Source organism: Lolium perenne, chromosome 7, assembly GCF_019359855.2.
Source record: "Lolium perenne isolate Kyuss_39 chromosome 7, Kyuss_2.0, whole genome shotgun sequence".
NCBI classification, from domain to species: Eukaryota; Viridiplantae; Streptophyta; class Magnoliopsida; order Poales; family Poaceae; genus Lolium; species Lolium perenne.
Genome location: NC_067250.2, coordinates 317,982,546 through 318,002,553, shown reverse-complemented (window position 1 = coordinate 318,002,553; position 20,008 = coordinate 317,982,546). Strand labels below are relative to the sequence as shown.

The following is a 20,008-nucleotide window of genomic DNA, read 5'->3' as shown; positions in this document are numbered from 1 at the left end:
GCATATTGTACCATTGTACATGTACTGGTCTTTGGCCCACTGTGAATACAAGTTGCTCATTCACAACATGGTATCAGAGCTTAGGTTTAGCTTCGCTTGCTCATAGCAACTTCGTGCTGCCGCCGTCCCTGCCGTTGATCCCACCGACGAGTTCTCCGGCGACTGTCCCGGCCTGCTCCTACCTTGGCCGCCTCCTTCCGCGTCCTGCCCCGGCCGCCACCGCTACAGCCCGTCCCGGCCGGTCTTGTCTCCGGTCGCCTCCGATGTAGCCCGCCGCGGCCTCCTCTTGATCTGCTCTGATCGGCCGGCCTCCTCTTGATCTGCACCGATCCGGCCGGCCTCCCCCTGTTTGGCTGTTGCTTGCCCGATTCGGCCGGCCGCAACCTCGTTTGGCCGATCTACAGCCCCGTGGAGGATTGGAGTGGATTGCCCCGATCCCTTCTTGGATTGGCTCTTCGCCAGATTCCCTTGGCTTGCTACTGCTTGTTTGGCACACGAGTGCAAGCCCACATGCGTGAGCTTCTTGTGTGGCTCTCTGCCAGAGAGTGGGTTGACTCGATATGATCTCAAAAGAAAAGGAAGAGAGATCTGAGTCTCACTATGGCGTCATCTTCTACAGGCTATGTTAGCATTCCTCGGTGCCCGGTGATTTTTGATGGCACCAACTATGGGGAGTTTGCTGCTTTTATGCGCATCCATATGCGGGGTCTTCGATTGTGGGGTGTTCTTACCGGCGAGGTCTCCTTCCCGCCGCGTCCCACTGCTCCTGTGCCTCCTACCCCGCCGCCTGTGCCACCGGCCCTTGCTGATGATGCTACCCAGGCTGCTCAGGATTCGGCCAAGTCTGCCGAGGCCGCTGCTGATGAGGCATATAAGCAGCAGGTACTTGCTTATTCAGAGGCTCTTAGTTCCTACCGTGATAGTCTAACTGCCTTTACTCAGTGGTGTGATGAGGATGCTAGGGCCGCTGCTGTTCTCTCTCAGAGTGTTCAGCCACAGTTTGCTTCTGAGTTTATGGGTCTTGCTACTGTTGCTGAGATGTGGTCTCACCTTCGTCGGCGCTATCAGCTTTCTGGGGATTCTCTGTATTTATCTGTGTTGCTTTAGGAGCATGATCTTCAGCAGGGTGACTCGACTGTTGATGAGTTCTACACCCAGAGCGCGGCGATTTGGCGCCAGCTTGGCTCTCTTCGCAGTGTTGTCTGTGGTACAAATTTTTCCTCAAGTGGCAGTGACATGAACTTCTTTTTTTTTTGCGAAAATTCCACCGATGAATAATCATCAACAGTAGTACAAAGATGCCTAAAAGTAATAAAAATTACAAATAGGTCATTGGACCACCTAGCGACGACTACAGACATTAGCACGAGCCGAAGGCGCGCCGCCGTCCTCGCCCTCCATCACCGGAGCCAGTCAAAGCTTGTCGTAGTAGAGCTTCTTGTAGTAGACAGACGGGAAGTCGTCGTGCTAAAGCCCCAAAGGACCAGCGTACCAGAGCAGTAACCATCGCCAATGATGACAACTGTAGATCGGAAAAGACTGACCTGAAACCACACAATCGAACACGAAAGACCACGGATTACGGGAGATCCGCCGGACACACAACTCCACACGCCCCCCGCCGATGATAGATGCACCACCGGAGCGAGGATAGGATGGGGAGGACCTTATTCTGACTTTAGGAAGTAGCCGCCGCCTCACCATCCCAAAGAAGACACCGAGAACAAACTAAACGAAGAACTGAAACCTTCCCGCCGGCGAGAGGCCGCGGTCCGCCACACCTCCAAGACCCCAAATCCACCAAAGACGTAGCGGAACGGCAGCATCGCCGACGAGAAGGACAAAACCCTAGATGGGTTTTTGAGCCGCCTCCTGATCCAGCAGTGACATGAACTTCAGTGTACCATATCACGCTGCAGCAAAGAATTCAGCCTCAGTGGATAAAACGGAGCATAGTTCACCACCAGTGCACTTTTACCGTAACGTGATGTATGCAGCCCAAAAGAAAGCAATGTCTCTGTACCGGCTTTAGCCATCTTTACTGTACCATTCTCATCATCTGCATTTTTCACCAATGTCTGCAAACCGGCAACTTCACTGTCATGATGTGTTACATTACATCTCTGCACTTGCAGTTCGCTTCCATGGTTAGTTGCTGCAAACCGGCAACGTCACTGCCATGATGATGCTTCATTCTCATGATAGCACGAGCAGGCTCGATTGGGCGATAGTCGATAATGAGATGAGCACATACTTTTGCTTGAGTTAAAAATAAAAACTTGTAATGATTAGCTATACCGCATCACACACAGAAAATAGTAACAGTTCTGTCCCTGATGTAGTTTTTTTCCTTCATATAAACAAGGGATTTGCTTAGTTCTCAGTTCGTGCTCGGTGAAGGACTACACTGTTTGATTGCACGTGATTCGTGCATATGAACCGTATGTTAGGTTGCAAAAAATTTAGTTGCAACTGAGGATGCACCTAAAAAAAAATTACGGACCGTTAAATTTTGCTTCGGGATTCGTGCTAGCTATCAGTTGCAACATGATTTGAAACTAAAATTCGATGACATCGTAAATAAGAACAAAGTAAATTCTCACTGAGAAATAGTCACACTCTATAAATAAACAAGTGAGGGTGGGGGGAAATGTGATGGGCCAGGCAGGTACTAATTGGTGAGAATGTGATGCTACAGCGAGATACTAATGGGCCAGTAAAATGGCCCTGTGGGACGAGCAAATAAAAATTGCCAAAGAGACTTCAGTAATCATGTAACCTTCATCAATAAAAAATCCCCAAAGAGACTTCTAAAATGGCCCCTACGGGACGAGCAAATAACAATATCTCTGAACTGAACAAACTAAATCACCAAAGCTAAACATGATTATTCATCATCATCAATCACCTGACCAATCTAACCTGTAACTTGACAAGAAAGAAAAGAGCAGAAAAAGGCAGTATCCTGAGTTCCTGACTACAGCTAATTTTTTTTTGAGTGTCTGCTAGTCGTATGAAGCATCGATCACCTGTCTATCACTAACACACTATCCATCGATTAGACTGTGTAGTTGTGGTTGATGGTATCGATGTCGAGCCCCTTGAGCTTCACCACGGAGTCGACGTGGCCCTTGAGCGTGTGCAGCTCCCTCAGCCTGGCGATCTCGGCGCGCCGCTTGGCCTGCTCGGCGAGCTCCGAGAGCTCGCCCTTGTCCTCGCTGGCGCCGACGCCGGACGGCTCGGCACCATCGCTGGGTGCGTGCAGGCCGTGCAGCGACCTCTGCGCGACGGCCCACTCGGCCTTGCGCTTGTCCGTGCCGTAGTCCACCCCCTGCGCGAACGCCGTCTTGCCGTCGAACACGTTGCTCCACCCCCTGCCGGAGAGGAAGTACCTGATGGCGAACTTGAGAACGTCGAGCGGGATGTAGGTGACGATGGAGAAGAGCCAGATGACGCCAGCCCAGCCCCATCCTACGCCCTTCATCTTGGCAAATGGCATGTCGGCGTACACCGCGATCAGCGTCGCCACCAGCTGGGCCGCCATGAACGCCAGGACGAGCAGGGCACCCGGCCGCTCCACGTACGACCAGCTCCGCGATCGTGTCACGAAGATGAGCGCTTGGCTGATGATGCTCACCTGCAGGTACACCGCTGCCATCAGCTCCTCCGTGCTCCCGCCAATCGGGTGCACGTGTAATATCCTCTGCAAAATGCAACGACAATAATGTCAGCGCAGGAACGGTGGCCGGCGTTTGTAGTTCCTGTGAAAAGAAAGGTAGAGACCGTGAAGAAGTCGGTGGAGTAGACGGCCCAGAAGAAGAGGACGGTGGCGAGGGCCTGGTAGGTGCCCAGGACGATGCCGGTGGCAAAGATCTCATTGAGGCGCCACGAGTCGGGGGTCGGCGATGGCTTGACTCTGTCCTTGGAGATGGTCATGATGGTGCCGTCGTTGAGGATGGCGATGATGAGCACCATGAACGGCGAGAAGTCGAACTGCCAGATGAGGGCGAGGAGTAGGAAGCCCAGAACGACGCGGATGGTGATGGACACAGCATAGATGGTGTAGTTCTTCATCCGTTGGAATATCGCCCTGCTCGTCAGCACGGCGCTGATGATCACGCTCAGCCCGGGCTCCGTGAGCACGATGTCCGACGCGCTCCGGGCGGCGTCAGTGGCGTCAGCGACCGCGATGCCTATGTCCGCCTTCTTCAGCGCAGGAGCGTCGTTCACGCCGTCTCCGGTCATGCCGCATATGTGCTTCCGCTCTTGCAGCCGCCGCACGATCTCGTACTTGTGCTCCGGGAACACGCCGGCGAAGCCGTCCGCCTTCTCGATGAGCTCGTCGACGTCCATGCCGCAGCTGTCGCCGCCCTTGAGGAGAGAGGTCGAGGGGTACATGTTGGTGCCCATGCCGAGGCGGCGTCCAGTCTCCTTGCCGATGGCCAGCTGGTCTCCCGTGATCATCTTGACGTTCACGCCCAGGTGGAGCGCGCGGCGGATGGTCTCTGCACTGTCGTGCCGCGGCGGGTCGAATAGCGGCAGCACGGCGAGGAACTGCCACGGAGACCCCTTCCCCTCCTTGCTCCGCTCCGGCACGCTCTGCCGCGCCACGGCGAGCGACCGCAGCCCACGGTCGGCGAACTTGCCGATGATGGCGTGCACGCGCCGCCGGACGTCCTCACGCAGCCCGCACAGATCAATGATCTGCTCAGGCGCACCCTTGCTGACGCGGCGCCACGTCCCATCGGCGCCGTCAATGTAGGTTATGGCCGTGCGCTTGTCCACAGGGTTGAAGGGCATGAAGTGCACCTCCTGGATGCCAGCGCGTGCCTCGCTGGGGTCGGCGAGCATGCCGACGATGGACGCGTCGATGGCATCCTGGTTTTCCGTCCTCGACGCCCGGGCGGCGTAGAGCACCACGCCGTCCTTGTCCACGTCCCTGACAAAGGACTCGATCATGTTCTTGTCGACGGTGAGCTTGTTGAGCGTGAGGGTGCCCGTCTTGTCGCTGCAGAGCACGTCCATGCCGGCCATCTCCTCGATGGCGGTCATCCTCTTGGTGATGGCGCCCTGCTGCGAGAGGCGGTGCGATCCGATGGCCATGGTGACGGAGAGCACGGTGGGCATGGCGATCGGGATGCCGCCGATGAGTAGCACGAGCAGGTTATCGATGCCGTCGCGGTACGCCCGGTGCTGGATCGGGTACATGACGATTATCTCTACCAGCATGCCGACGGCGATTGAGACGATGCAGAAATTTCCGATCGCCGTCAGAACCTGATCCATCCATCATTGACAAAGCCCCATTAGTACCGGTCATAAAGTGTTTGAGAGTGAACAAAATAAATACGTGGTCAGTTCTTCCACGTACGTACGTACCTTTTGGAAGTGGCCGACGTTGTTGGTGGAGTCGACGAGGTGGGCGGCCTTGCCGAAGAAGGTGTGGACGCCGGTGGCGATGACGACAGCCTCGATCTCGCCCTGCTTGCACGTCGAACCCGAGTACACGGGGTCGCCGGGGATCTTCGTGACGGGCATGGACTCACCGGTGAGTGCCGACTGGTCGATCTTGAGAGGGTCACCTTCGAGAAGCCGCGCATCGGCGGGAATGATGTCTCCGAGCTTGATGCTGACGATGTCTCCTGGGACGAGGATGGCGGCGTCCTGCTCCGACCACTTGCCGCCCCGGAGCACCTTGGTCTGCGGCGCCAGGCTCGCCATCAGCGCCGCCGCGGCGTTGCCGGCGTTGTTCTCCTCGATGAAGCTGATGGTGGAGTTGATGATGAGGAGGGTGACGATGCCCACGAAGTCCTGCCAGTCCGGGGGCTTGCCGCCGCCGTTGGCGAGGGCGATGGCCATGATGGCGGCGGATTCCATGACCCACGACAGTGGGTTCCACATGAACCCCAGGAACTTGAGGAACTTGCTCTCCTGCAGATCCACACGGATGAATACATACGCATGCACGATGAAGAATCGATCTACGGCACTTACGTGTTCTCCGTAGATCGGATCGGATAGTAGTGAGATTAAGGTACCTTCTTCTCCTCGAGTTTGTTGGGACCGAAGGTCTCGAGGCGGCGGGCGGCGTCGTCGACGGAGAGGCCGTGCGGCGAGCACTGGAGCACTGAGAACACCTCCGCGATCGGGATCGCCTCCTGATCAAAACACGTACAGTACAACCGATCGAGTTACGTTAGCAATTAAACCGTACGGCGTGCATGCATGTTGGAGTTAAGATCCGAGGAGCCGAGGATGAGGACTTACAAGATCCACACTCTCGTTCCGGAGATCTTCGAGCGAGGCGGCCATGGCCGCCGGCGTTGGAGGTATCGAGCTCCCTCTCTCGGATCTGAGAGCTAACAGATTGTAACTAATCGCTTAATTTGTTGGCTGTTATGGGATCATCAGCAAATTTTCACGGCGGCTAAAGAGGTGGTGGCTGCTGAGCGAAGTCACAGAATGTCAATTGTCACAAGTGTTAAAACCCGGCCTTCCCGTAATGTCAGGAGATCTTATTTTCCACTGATTTGCAGCGAAATTTTTGGTACAGTTAACTTGTTATTTTTTTCCCAGCAGCCAACAAGCCTAGCACCGTCGGATTAGCATCAGGCAAGTACCTACGTATCTCAAGGTGGTACTTTCTAAAACTAACTCCACCTAAAAAATCATGCACGTCCGATCCCGCATAAGAAAATTATAAGGAAAATTTTGATTTGTTTCCACCGAACACTTGCAGCAATTTAACTCTCTATTTTCTTAGGGTGCAAGTTTTTGTTCTATATGGAAGCAATGACTTTTATCGATGGAATGCCGCCCCCCCCCCCCCCCCCCCACCCCCACCCATATTATTCGGGTGAACGAAACATTTTTCAGACCGGTAGAAACCTTTTTTCGGTGATATGGTAATACTTTTTTTAGAAACACAATACCAAGGCAAAGGCTCACATACACGCGTATACACTCATCCTTATAAACGTACGCACACCCTACCCTTACGAGCAGCTCCAGAAGACTGAGTCGTCGGATCGAGTCTTGAAATTGACGAAATCACCACAGACGACTCGCAGTCGGTGGGAACATCACCTCCCACTGAAAGATTACACTAACTTTTGAGACACACAGATGTCAAACCTGAGTTTAAACTCTGATGGGCTAGGGGTACAACCACCCTCTTAACTACCCAACCTCAGGTTGGTTCTCCATATGGTAATACTTTTTAAGTGTTTTAAAAACATATTTTCATCATTACAAATGTTTCCCTTTTTTGCGGGGAATTCAGAGAGCTTTTATTCAACTAAAGCAGCTCCCGCCGAATCAGCAATAATGCTGATCTTAAGGAAGTCTGGGGTACAATCTAGCCAACTACTAGTCACCGTCAATGTGCAAGCTAGCTTAGCACAGAGATGGGCAGAATTATTTGCTGATCTAGGTACAAATTGAATCGAAAAGAAACTAAAGTAATCCACTAGCTCTCCAACTTCTTGTAAAATGGGTGCCACGACAGAACGATTGTCACGGCGAGTGTTCCAGAGGGAAACAACCTCTAGGCAGTCGGTCTCCATCACCACCTTCGGATAGCCACGTAGCCGTGCAAAAATTACACCATCACGGAGCGCCAAAGTCTCTGCGATGAGTGGATCAGTAATACCCTCACAGGGCTTACTCTAGGCACCAAGGTAATCCGCGCGAGATCTTGCAATCCCACCCGATCCACCTTTGCGAACAACAGTCGACAACCCTCCATCCGTGTTGATTTTCACTAGATCATCATCAGGAGGTCGCCATCCATGGCCCGGCAAGGTTGCAACAATCTTCCACGGAACCTCCAAGACTGCAAGAGCTTCCTTAGCCATTTTCAGAGACTGGACAGGGTCATAGCTACCCTTATCATGTGTCCAACTGTTTCGAGAACTCCAGAGCACATAGTAGTAATCATCTTGGCACGGTCTGTATCCAAAACATAGAATCACATGTAATATCCCGTGACCAAGTGAGAGGATGAAGTCTAGGGAGAGCAAAATCAAGCCATTCTTGTGCTTCAACCCAAAACCGTTGTGCATGATCACATGTGATCAGCGCATGCATAAGATCTTCATCATTGGCTAGGCAAATTTTACATTTGCTCATTTGAGATATATGTCGATGCTTCAGAGGAGTAGCCTCAACAGAAAGGATGCCACGAAGAACCCTCCACCAGAAGACACGTACCTTCGGCATCACATGTAGTTTATAGAGAATAGTAGACATCCGTTTTTCTGTCGATGACGTCTCAGTTATCGTCCCTTCGTCTAGAGCAGCTTGCTCGTTGCAACTCATAAGAGCACGATATGCAGTTTTTACAGAATACACGCCCGATTTCTCCAGAGACCAAGCACAAGAGTCCTCCCCACCAACACACCTAAGGGGGATATTCAGAATGGCATCAGCCTCAGGTGCAATGAAGTTGTTTTTGACCATATCAATTTTCCAGGAGCCAATGTCATGATCAATCAGTTCAACGACTAAGTTGATTTCTTCTACATCGTTTCCATCGCTCAGTTGGATCGATGGCTTCATCGTCCGGGTTCCAGGGATCCACCTGTCATTCCAGACCGATGTAAAGGAGCCATCCCCAATACGACTAATAAGCCCTTGTTCCAAGGCTTCGTGACCAGCAACAACCACAATCTGGATAGTATCTAGTTTTTAGCAGCACAAGGAATTGGGGTTGGTAATCAACCGCCATCCATGTTTACCCAGCATTGCCACGTTGAATAGCTCAAGCTCTCTAAAACCAATTCCTCCCTTAATCTTTGGTTTTGTAAGAACATTTCAGGCAACCCAGTGAAGAGAGTTCCGATCAAGGGAGATGCTCCACCAGTATTTACCAATGATAGCCCTCAAATTATTGCAAACTTTTTTGTTAGCTTAAAACAACTCATGTTATGTGTAGGGATGGATTGGATAGTTGTTTTGAGAAAAACCTCTCTCTCCCGCACGAGCAATCATTCTTTCACATCCTTGGATTCTGTTACGGATCCTTTCTGCAATATGATCAAAGGAGCCACTAGTAATACGACCAACCACTATTGGTAAACCTAGGTACCTTTCACTGAATGCTTCCACAGGAATACCCAGGCAAATCTTCAGAATTTGTCTAATATGTTGAGGCGTTGATGTCTACTCACGCTTCTTTTCCTGTAGACAGTGTTGGGCCTCCAAGAGCAGAAGTTTGTAGAACAGCAGCAAGTTTCCCTTAAGTGAATCACCCAAGGTTTATCGAACTCAGGGAGGAAGAGGTCAAAGATATCCCTCTCAAGCAACCCTGCAATCACGATACAAGAAGTCTCTTGTGTCCCCAACACACCTAATACACTTGTCAGATGTATAGGTGCACTAGTTCGGCGAAGAGATAGTGAAATACAGGTGGTATGAATAAATATGAGCAGTAGTAACGGTGCCAGAAAATAGCTTGCTGGCGTGCAGTTGATGGTAGTAATATTGCAGGAAGTAAAGATGCAGTAGAACAGTAAATAAGCGATGATTGCAGTATTTGGAAACAAGGCCTAGGGATCATACTTTCACTAGTGGACACTCTCAACATTGATCACATAATAAAACCACTCTACACTCTCTTGTTGGATGATGAACACCATATCATGTGTAGGGCTACAAGAGCACCTCAATGCCGGAGTTAACAAGCTCCACAACATTCGATGTTCATATTTAAATAACCTTAGAGTGCACGATAGACCAACGCAATTATACCGAGTACTAACATAGCATGCACACTGTCACCATCAGGCTATGAAAGGAGGAATAGATCACATCAATACTATCATACAAGAGATCACAATCATAAACTACGCCAAGTACTACATGATGCACACACTGTCACCATTACATCATGGAGGAGGAATAGAGTACTTTAATAACATCACTAAAGTAGCACATAGATTAATAGTGATACAAAGCTCATATGAATCTCAATCATGTAAGGAAGCTCATGAGATCATTGTATTGAAGTACATAGGAGAGAGATTAACCACATAGCTACCGGTACAGCCCTTAGCCTCGATGGAGAACTACTCCCTCCTCATCATGGGAGACAGCAGCGGTGATGAAGATGGCGGTGGTGTCGATGGAGATGCCTTCCGGGGGCACTTCCCCGTCCCGGCGGCGTGCCGGAACAGAGACTTCTGTCCCCCAGATCTTGGCTTCGCGATGGCGGCGGCTCTGGAAGGTTTCTCGTACCGTGGCTTATTCGTATCGAAGATTTAGGTCAGGGGGCTTCTTATAGGCGAAGAGGCGGAGTCGGAAGGGCTGCAGTGGCTGCACACAATAGGGCCCCCCCTTGGGCCGCGCCGCCCTACTGTCTGGTGGCCATGTGGCCCTCCTCTGGTCCCTCTCGGGTGTTCTGGAAGCTTTGTGGAATTTTAAGATTCTGGGCGTTGATTTCGTCCAATTCCGAGAATATTTCCTTACTAGGATTTCTGAAACCAAAAACAGCAGAAAACAGGAACTGGCACTTCGGCATCTTGTCAATAGGTTAGTTTCAGAAAATGCATAATAATGACATAAAGTGTGAACAAAACATGTAAGTAATGTCATAAAACAAGCATGGAACATAAGAAATTATCGATACATTGGAGACGTATCAGCATCCCCAAGCTTAGTTCCTACTCGTCCTCGAGTAGGAAAACGATAACAAAGATAATTTCTGAAGTGACATGCTACCAACATAATCTTGATCATACTATTGTAAAGCATATGAGATGAATGCAGCGATTCAAAGCAATGATAAAGATAATGATTAAACAACTGAATCATATAGCAAAGACTTTTCATGAATAGTACTTTCAAGACAAGCATCAATAAGTCTTGCATAAGAGTTAACTCATAAAGCAATAGATTCTAAATAAAGGCATTGAAGCAACACAAAGGAAGATTAAGTTTCAGCGGTTGCTTTCAACTTGTAACATACATATCTCATGGATAATTGTCAACATAAAGTAAAATAATAAGTGCAATAAGCAAGTATGTAAGAATCAATGCACAGTTAACACAAGTGTTTGCTTCTAAGACAGAAAGAGGTAGGTAAACTGACTCAACATAAAAGTAGAAGAATGGCCCTTCGAAGAGGGAAGCATTGATTGCTATATTTGTGCTAGAGCTTTCATTTTGAAAACATAGAGAGAGCATAAAAGTAAAGTTTTGAGAGGTGTTTGTTGTTGTCAACGAATGGTAATGGGCACTCTAACCCCCTTGCCAGACAAACCTTCGAAGAGCGGCTCCCATGAAACATTTTTATTTTTGGGTGGCACTCCTTCCAACCTTGCTTTCACAAACCATGGCTAACCGAATCCTCGGGTGCCTGCCAACAATCTCATACCATGAAGGAGTGCCTTTTTATTTTAGTTTTATTTAGATCACACTCCTCCCCACCTTTGCTTTCTCAAGCCATGGCTAACCGAATCATCGGGTGCCGTCCAACAATCACATACCATGGAGGAGTGTCTATTTTTGTAAAATTATGAAGGTTAATTAATTTGGGACTGGGAATCCCATTGCCAGCTCTTTTTGCAAAATTATTGGATAAGCGGATGAAGCCACTAGTCCATTGGTGAAAGTTGCCCAACAAGATTGAAAGATAAACACCACATGCTTCCTCATGAGCTATAAAACATTGACACAAATCAGAGATGATAAATTTTGAATTGTTTAAAGGTAGCACTCAAGCAATTTATTTTGGAATGGCGGAGAAATACCATGTAGTAGGTAGGTATGGTGGACACAAATGGCATAGTTATTGGCTCAAGGATTTGGATGCACGAGAAGTATTCCCTCTCAATACAAGGCTTAGGCTAGCAAGGTTGTTTGAAGCAAACACAAGTATGAACCGGTACAGCAAAACTTACATAAGAACATATTGCAGGCATTATAAGACTCTACACTGTCCTCCTTGTTGCTCAAACCCTTACCAGAAAATATCTAGACTTTAGAGAGACCAATCATGCAAACCAAATTTCAACAAGCTCTACAGTATTTCTTCACTAATAGGTGCAAAGTACATGATGCAAGAGCTTAAACATGATCTATATGAACACAACAATTGCCAAGTATCAAATTATTCAAGACATTATACCAATTACCACATGTATTTTCTGTTTCCAACCATATAACAATGAACGAAGCAGTTTCAACCTTCGCCATGAACATTAAAAGCTAAGAACACCAGTGTTCATATGAGCCAGCGGAGCGTGTCTCTCTCCCACACAAGCATTTATTCAGAGAATGAAAATAACAAAAACGAAAATAAAAACACACAGACGCTCCAAGTAAAGTACATAAGATGTGACGGAATAAAAATATAGTTTCAATAGAAGAAACCTGATAAATTGTTGATGAAGAAGGGGATGCCTTGGGTATCTCCAAGCTTAGACGCTTGAGTCTTCTTGAAATATGCAGGGATGAACCACGGGGGTATCCCCAAGCTTAGACTTTTCACTCTTCTTAATCATATATCATCCTCCTCTCTTGACCCTTGAAAACTTCCTCCACACAAAACTCGAAACAAACTCATTAGAGGGTTAGTGCATAATCAAAAATTCACATGTTCAGAGGTGACACAATCATTCTTAACACTTCTGCACATTGCCCATGGCTACTGAAAGTTAATGGAACAAAGAAATCCATCCAACACAGGAAAAGAGGCAATGCGAAATAAAAGGCAGAATCTGTCAAAACAGAACAGTCCGTAAAAACGAATTTTTCTGGGGCACTAAACTTGCTCAGATGAAAATGCTCAAATTGAATGAAAGTTGCGTACATATCTGAGGATCACTCACGTAAATTGGCAGATTTTTCTGAATTACCTACAGAGAACACTGCCCAAATTCGTGACAAACAGAAATCTGTTTCTGCGCAGTAATCCAAATCTAGTACGAACCTTACTATCAAAGACTTTACTGGGCACAACAATGTAATAAAATAAAGATAAGGAGAGGTTGCTACAGTAGTAACAACTTCCAAGACTCAAATATAAAAAAAAATTGCTGTAGTGAAATAAAAACATGGATTATCTCCCAAGAAGTGCTTTTTTTATAGCCATTAAGATGGGCTCAGCAATTTTAATGATGCACTCGCGAGAAATAAGAGTTGAAGCAAAAGAGAGCATCAAGAAGCAAACTCAAAACAAATTTAAGCCTAACCCACTTCCTATGAAAAGGAATCTTGTAAATAAACAAATTCATGAAGCATAATGCAACAAGCATAGAAAGATAAAACAAGTGTAACTTCAAAAATTTCAGCATATAGAGAGGTGTTTTAGTAACATGAAAATTTCTACAACCATATTTTACTCTCTCATAATAATATCCAGTAGCATCATGAGCAAACTCAACAATATAACTATCACATAAAGCATTCTTACCATGAGTCTCATGCATAAAATTATTACTCTCCACATAAGCATAATCAATTTTATTAGTAATAGTGGGAGTAAATTCAACAAAGTAGCTATCATTATTATTCTCATCAAGTGTAGGAGGCATAGTATAATCATAATAAAATTTACTCTCCATAGTAGGTGGCACCAAAAGACCACTATCATTATAATCATCATAAATGAGAGGCAAAGTATCATCAAAGAAAATTTTCTCCTCCATGCCTGGGGGACTAAAAATATCATGCTCATCAAAACCAGCTTCCCCAAGCTTAGAACTTTCTATATCATTAGCAACAATGGTGTTCAAAGCGTTCATACTAATATCATTGCTACTAGCATGCAAATAAGGTTCCATAGGTTTTTTAATTTTCGCATCAAACCATCCATGTCTTAACTCGGGAAATAGATTAAAAAGCTCCATGTTGCTTTCCATTATGCCTAACTAGTGAAATAAAAACAAGAAACAAAAAGATGCAATTGCAGGATCTAAAGGAAATAGCTTCGAGCACTTACAACGGCAACAGAAAATAACTTAGTTACCTGGGACCAGAGTGTGAGTGCCTTTTACCTTTCCTCCCCGGCAACGGCGCCAGAAAATAGCTTGATGTCTACTCACGCTTCTTTTCCTGTAGACAGTGTTGGGCCTCCAAGAGCAGAGGTTTGTAGAACAGCAGCAAGTTTCCCTTAAGTGAATCACCCAAGGTTTATCGAACTCAGGGAGGAAGAGGTCAAAGATATCCCTCTCAAGCAACCCTGCAATCACGATACAAGAAGTCTCTTGTGTCCCCAACACACCTAATACACTTGTCAGATGTATAGGTGCACTAGTTCGGCGAAGAGATAGTGAAATATAGGTGGTATGAATAAATATGAGCAGTAGTAACGGTGCCAGAAAATAGCTTGCTGGCGTGCAGTTGATGGTAGTAATATTGCAGGAAGTAAAGATGCAGTAGAACAATAAATAAGCGATGATTGCAGTATTTGGAAACAAGGCCTAGGGATCATACTTTCACTAGTGGACACTCTCAACATTGATCACATAATAAAACCACTCTACACTCTCTTGTTGGATGATGAACACCATTAATTGTGTAGGGCTACAAGAGCACATCAATGCCGGAGTTAACAAGCTCCACAACATTCGATGTTCATATTTAAATAACCTTAGAGTGCACGATAGACCAACGCAATTATACCGAGTACTAACATAGCATGCACACTGTCACCATCAGGCTATGAAAGGAGGAATATATCACATCAATACTATCATAGTAATAGTTAACTTCATAATCTACAAGAGATCACAATCATAAACTACGCCAAGTACTACATGATGCACACACTGTCACCATTAGATCATGGAGGAGGAATAGAGTACTTTAATAACATCACTAAAGTAGCACATAGATTAATAGTGATACAAAGCTCATATGAATCTCAATCATGTAAGGCAGCTCATGAGATCATTGTATTGAAGTACATAGGAGAGAGATTAACCACATAGCTACCGGTACAGCCCTTAGCCTCGATGGAGAACTACTCCCTCCTCATGATGGGAGACAACAGCGGTGATGAAGATGGCGGTGGTGTCGATGGAGATGCCGTTCGGGGGCACTTCCCCGTCCCGGCGGCGTGCCGGAACAGAGACTTCTGTCCCCCAGATCTTGGCTTCGCGATGGCGGCGGCTCTGGAAGGTTTCTCGTACCGTGGCTTATTCGTATCGAAGATTTAGGTCAGGGGGATTCTTATAGGCGAAGAGGCGGAGTCGGAAGGGCTGCAGTGGCTCCACACAATAGGGGGGCGCGCCCCCCCTTGGGCCGCGCCGCCCTACTGTCTGGTGGCCCTGTGGCCCTCCTCTGGTCCCTCTCGGGTGTTCTGGAAGCTTCGTGGAATTTTAAGATTTTGGGCGTTGATTTCGTCCAATTCCGAGAATATTTCCTTACTAGGATTTTTGAAACCAAAAACAGCAGAAAACAGGAACTGGCACTTCGGCATCTTGTCAATAGGTTAGTTCCAGAAAATGCATAATAATGACATAAAGTGTGAACAAAACATGCAAGTAATGTCATAAAACAAGCATGGAACATAAGAAATTATCGGTACGTTGGAAACGTATCAGGCGTATTCTGACTGAAGAATATGGAACTTTTATCTCTATTTACACAATCCTTGAGCACATAAGTGAAAAAAATATAGGGAAATAGGATCCCCTTGTCGGAGCCCTCTAGAAGCAGTGAAATATGGCAGTAACTCTCCATTTACCCGGACAGTAAAACAGACAGAAGACACGGACTTCAGAATCAGTCTCACTATGGTGTCACTGAAGCCAAGCTTATACATGATCGCCTCAAGGAAATTCCATTCAACCCGATCATACGCTTTCATCATGTCAAGCTTAACAGCACACATATAATTTTTACCTTTCTTCTTCCTTCTCATTGCATGGACACTCTCGTAAGCAATCAGCACATTATCTGTGAGGAGACGTCCACGAACGAAAGCACTCTGCTCTTCCCCAATAATATCATCTAGGAAGACACGAAGTTTGTTTGCAATACACTTGGCTCCGATTTTGAATAAAATGGAACACAAGGAGATCGGTCTGGATTGGGAAACTTTCTGCAGATGAGGGACCTTGGGGATCAGCGTAATAGAAGTGTGATTTAGCCCAACTGGTAACGTCCCACCATTCAAGAAATCTAGAACTGCCATCACCACATCATCTTTAATAAGAGACCAATGTCTCTGGAAGAAACCGACAATGAAGCCATCTACACCGGGAGCCTTTGAAGGAGCCATCTGAAAGAAGGCCTTCTTGATCTCCTCCTTTGTGCATGGTGCCTCCATACCATCATTCATTTGTTGAGAAACTATAGGTTGAACAACATCAAGAAGCTCATCCATAGCTCTAAAGCCCTGCGACTGAAATAGGCCAAAATAAAAGCCTTGTATTTCCACATATGTACCCTCCATATTCTCACACACAGAGCCATCCCCTCGTTGCAAAAACTCAATTTTATTCATTCTCTGCTTTTGAGCAGCTTGTTTATGAAAATATGAGGTATTCCTATCACCCTCTCGTAACCACCGAACACGGGAGCACTGCGTCATCCAAATTTCCTCCTGATGGAGGGCTCGTTTCAGATTCTTTACTACAGCATTTTCCTCCTCAGATGGGCCTTGACCCAATGAACCGACTCGCAAACGATCCAACTTCTTCCGCAAGTTTCTGACCATACGCGCCAAACACCCGAACTCTTTAGCTCCCCATGCACTCATCTTCGCTTGGAGCCCTTGAAGGGCGTCGGTAATACCCAATAGTCCCTGCTGACCTGATCCACAAGACCAGTGCTGTAGAACAATCTCATCATAGTCCAAATGTGTTTGCCAAACATTCTCATACCGAAACTTTCTAGCACTATGTGTGCCATTCGACAATCGTTCACGAAGCTCAACCAAAACAAAACAATGATCTGACTCCATCGAAGCAATATGCCTAACTCGCGTATGCTCAAACAGAGCCAGGAACGCTGAGTTTGCAAAAACACGATCCAACCTTGCCTTGACATGCATTCTGATCACCCGATTGCTCATTATCCCAACTATAGGCTGTGCCAGACCACCCCAGATCTCGGAGCTGACAATCCTCAATCACTTCCCTAAAGTTCTTCATCTGCCACTCTGGTCTATCGGTCTTGGAAAAATGCTCATGATTGTACAAAGTTTCATTAAAATCTCTCATACATAACCAGGCCAAATGTGGCAATGCAAACAGAGTTCTTAGAAAGCGCTAGCTGTGTTTTCTATTTTCCACCCTTGGCGCTCCATAAAAACTAGTAAACCGCCATTCCGGGGAGTTTTGGTCTTTATTCTGCACCATAGCATCGATATGGCCAGAACTGACATTTTTCACCGAGACTATGACCTCAGCCGACCAAAATAAACCGATTACGCCACTAAGGCCATCACTCCCAACAGTGAAGCAACCTGCAAATCCCAATCTACTCCGCAGGTCCTCCAAACGATCTTTGCTCAACTTTGTTTCCATAACAAAGAGCAACATGGGTGCTTTGCTTCAGTACACTATGGAGCTCTCGAACGGTCTCATGGTTCCCAAGCCCTCGACCGTTCCATCCTAAACAACTCATCGGGATGGGCAACGCTGCATCGCAGCCTTTGGCGAGTTTTGAGAGTTGGTAGGAGTCTTACTTTTCTTGGCACTAGTCCCATTACCATCTTGCTCATGAGCACCCAATTTTGGATCATAGACCACTAATTGCTTGCCATTAGCATCCTCCTGTTCAGGTGGCTTAATGACCTTCCTGTACTCTTTAAGTACACCACCTCCCTTACATTTCCGCCCATCATTTCCTTTCAGCTGAGTTGTTGCCTCAGGACCCGACTCAGCAGCAGCAAAACTCGAGAACGTAGTATCCCTCTTACTGCTCTGACTAGCAAACTGCTCCCTTGACGAATTTTCAGCACAATTAGATTTCTTTTTATCGTCTAGAGCCCTCAAACCTGGACCAAACGACCAATTTCCTTCAGCATCTCTAGTCCCAGGATTCAGGCAGAACATATCCGAATGACCTAACCGGCCACAAGAGAAACAAAAGTGAGGAATATTTTCATACTGAATTTCATACGGTCCTGACTTTTCCTTGCAGCTGAGTTAATCAAGATTCCACGTCTCAGCGGCTTCGTCACATCAACTGTGACCCTCGCACGCAACCCCCCCCCCCCCCCCCCCACAGGATCAAACACAACCTGGGATGCCTCCTTATCAAGCTGCTTAGCAATGGCCGTCCCCCATTTTGCGTTCCTCAGATTGAATGGCAAGTTTAAGATTCTTGCCCAGACTTGCAGTTTATCAAACGTCAATACAGAGGGTTCTATACAATCGACAAACACCTCCAAAATCACAACATTCTTACTAACATGCCATGGCGCCCCATCTTTGACACGATCACGATCTCTCTGAGATTCGAAATCTGCCAAGAACATGTTCTCGCCAACAGAACTGAATTCCAAGCCTCTGGGATTACTCCATGCGGGTCGCAAAGCACTAGCAATGGCATTGATATGGAATATATTGCGGTACAGTACCTTCCCTGCTAGCCTCCGCTTAGGTTTCGCACCCTCTTCAACATCATTGATCTCAAACGGAGTCACTTCCTCCTCCGTAAGATCCGATAAAGCTTCCTCCATCTGCGCTCGGGCTGAACGCGGGGACAATTCCCCTTGCCTCTCCTTGCCCGATCTGCACCAGACGCCATCGAGAAGGAGCTTCTAATCACGATCGCCAACGCCGGAGATCGACGTGCGCCGTCAACGTCCACTGGAACCCTAATCGCCTAACAAGAGGCTCCTAGTTTTCCGGGAAAAACTGTCTGCGTCTGTATTGTGTTTCTTTTGGGTTTTTTTTACAAATGTTTCCTTCACGCAACACATCATAAATTCAAACGTTTATAAATACGTACATACATTCACTCTAAGAAGGTACAGATGCACACCCTACACCCATGTGAGCACCTCCGAGAAACTGAATACAAGAAACTAATTCAGTGGGTCTTCAGATTGATGAAGTCATGACACATCTCGCTATTGACAGGAATGTAGGGATTCGTTGCATAGAAAACAAAAATTTTCCTACCGCGAGAACGCAATCCAAGCCAAGATGCAATCTAGAAGACGGAAGCAACGAGGGGATGAACGAGACTCACCCTTGAAGATTTCCAAAGCCTACAAGATGAGGATCTTGTTGCTGCGGTAGACGATCACTTGCCGCTTTCAAAAGCGCATAGAAGATCTTGACGGTGCCACAATCGGGCAGCACCTCCGTACTCGGTCACACGTTCGGTGTTGATGAAGATGACGTCCTTCTCCCTGTTCCAGCGGGCAGCGGAAGTAATAGCTCCTCCTTGAATCCGGCAGCACGACGGCGTGGTGGCGGTGGCGATGGAGATCTCCGGCGAAGCTTCGCTAAGCGTTGCGGGAGAGGGGGAGGAGTGGGGCGGCTAGGGTTTGGGGAGAGGGGGTGGCCGGCCTCTATGGGGTGCGGCCAAGCTATTGGCTTGTGTTAGCCGGCCCCCTCCCCTTGGCCTCTCATTATATAGGTGGAACCCCCAAGTGTTGGACTACAAGTCTTCGAATAAGACCCCAACCCAAAACCTTCCATGTTGTAGGGAAACCTACCCAAGGTGGGACTCCCACCTCAAGTGGGATTCCCACCCTTCCATGAGGGGGGTGGCCGGCCCCCTTGGTGGAGTCCACTTGGGACTCCACCCCTCTAGGGTTGGCTGGCCATGGGTGGTGGAGTCCCACCGGGACTCCGCCTTCCAAAGTGAATTCTTCCGGACTTTTCTAGAACCTTCTAGAACCTTCCATAAATTCACCGGATCATTTTCAAACTTATTAAATGACTTCCTATATATGAATCTTATTTTCCGGACCATTCCGGAACTCCTCGTGATGTCCGAGATCCCATCCGAGACTCCGAACAAAACTTCGAACTCCATTCCATATTCAAGTTCTACTATTACAACATCAAACCTTAAGTGTGTCACCCTACGGTTCGCG

The 20,008-nt window shown here is 47.4% G+C and overlaps 1 protein-coding gene across 1 annotated transcript; it reads right to left on the bottom strand.

Moving 5' to 3' along the window:
• Positions 1-2,850: 2,850 nt before the first annotated feature.
• On the bottom strand, positions 2,851-6,437 carry LOC127317256 (plasma membrane ATPase). Its single transcript, XM_051347780.1, has 5 exons — positions 6,268-6,437; positions 6,039-6,158; positions 5,380-5,931; positions 3,784-5,277; positions 2,851-3,703 (listed from the first exon to the last, which is right to left on the bottom strand). Exons 1-5 carry the CDS (start codon positions 6,310-6,312, stop codon positions 3,059-3,061), a joined length of 2,856 nt encoding a protein of 951 aa, XP_051203740.1. The 5' UTR covers positions 6,313-6,437; the 3' UTR covers positions 2,851-3,058.
• Positions 6,438-20,008: the final 13,571 nt, after the last annotated feature.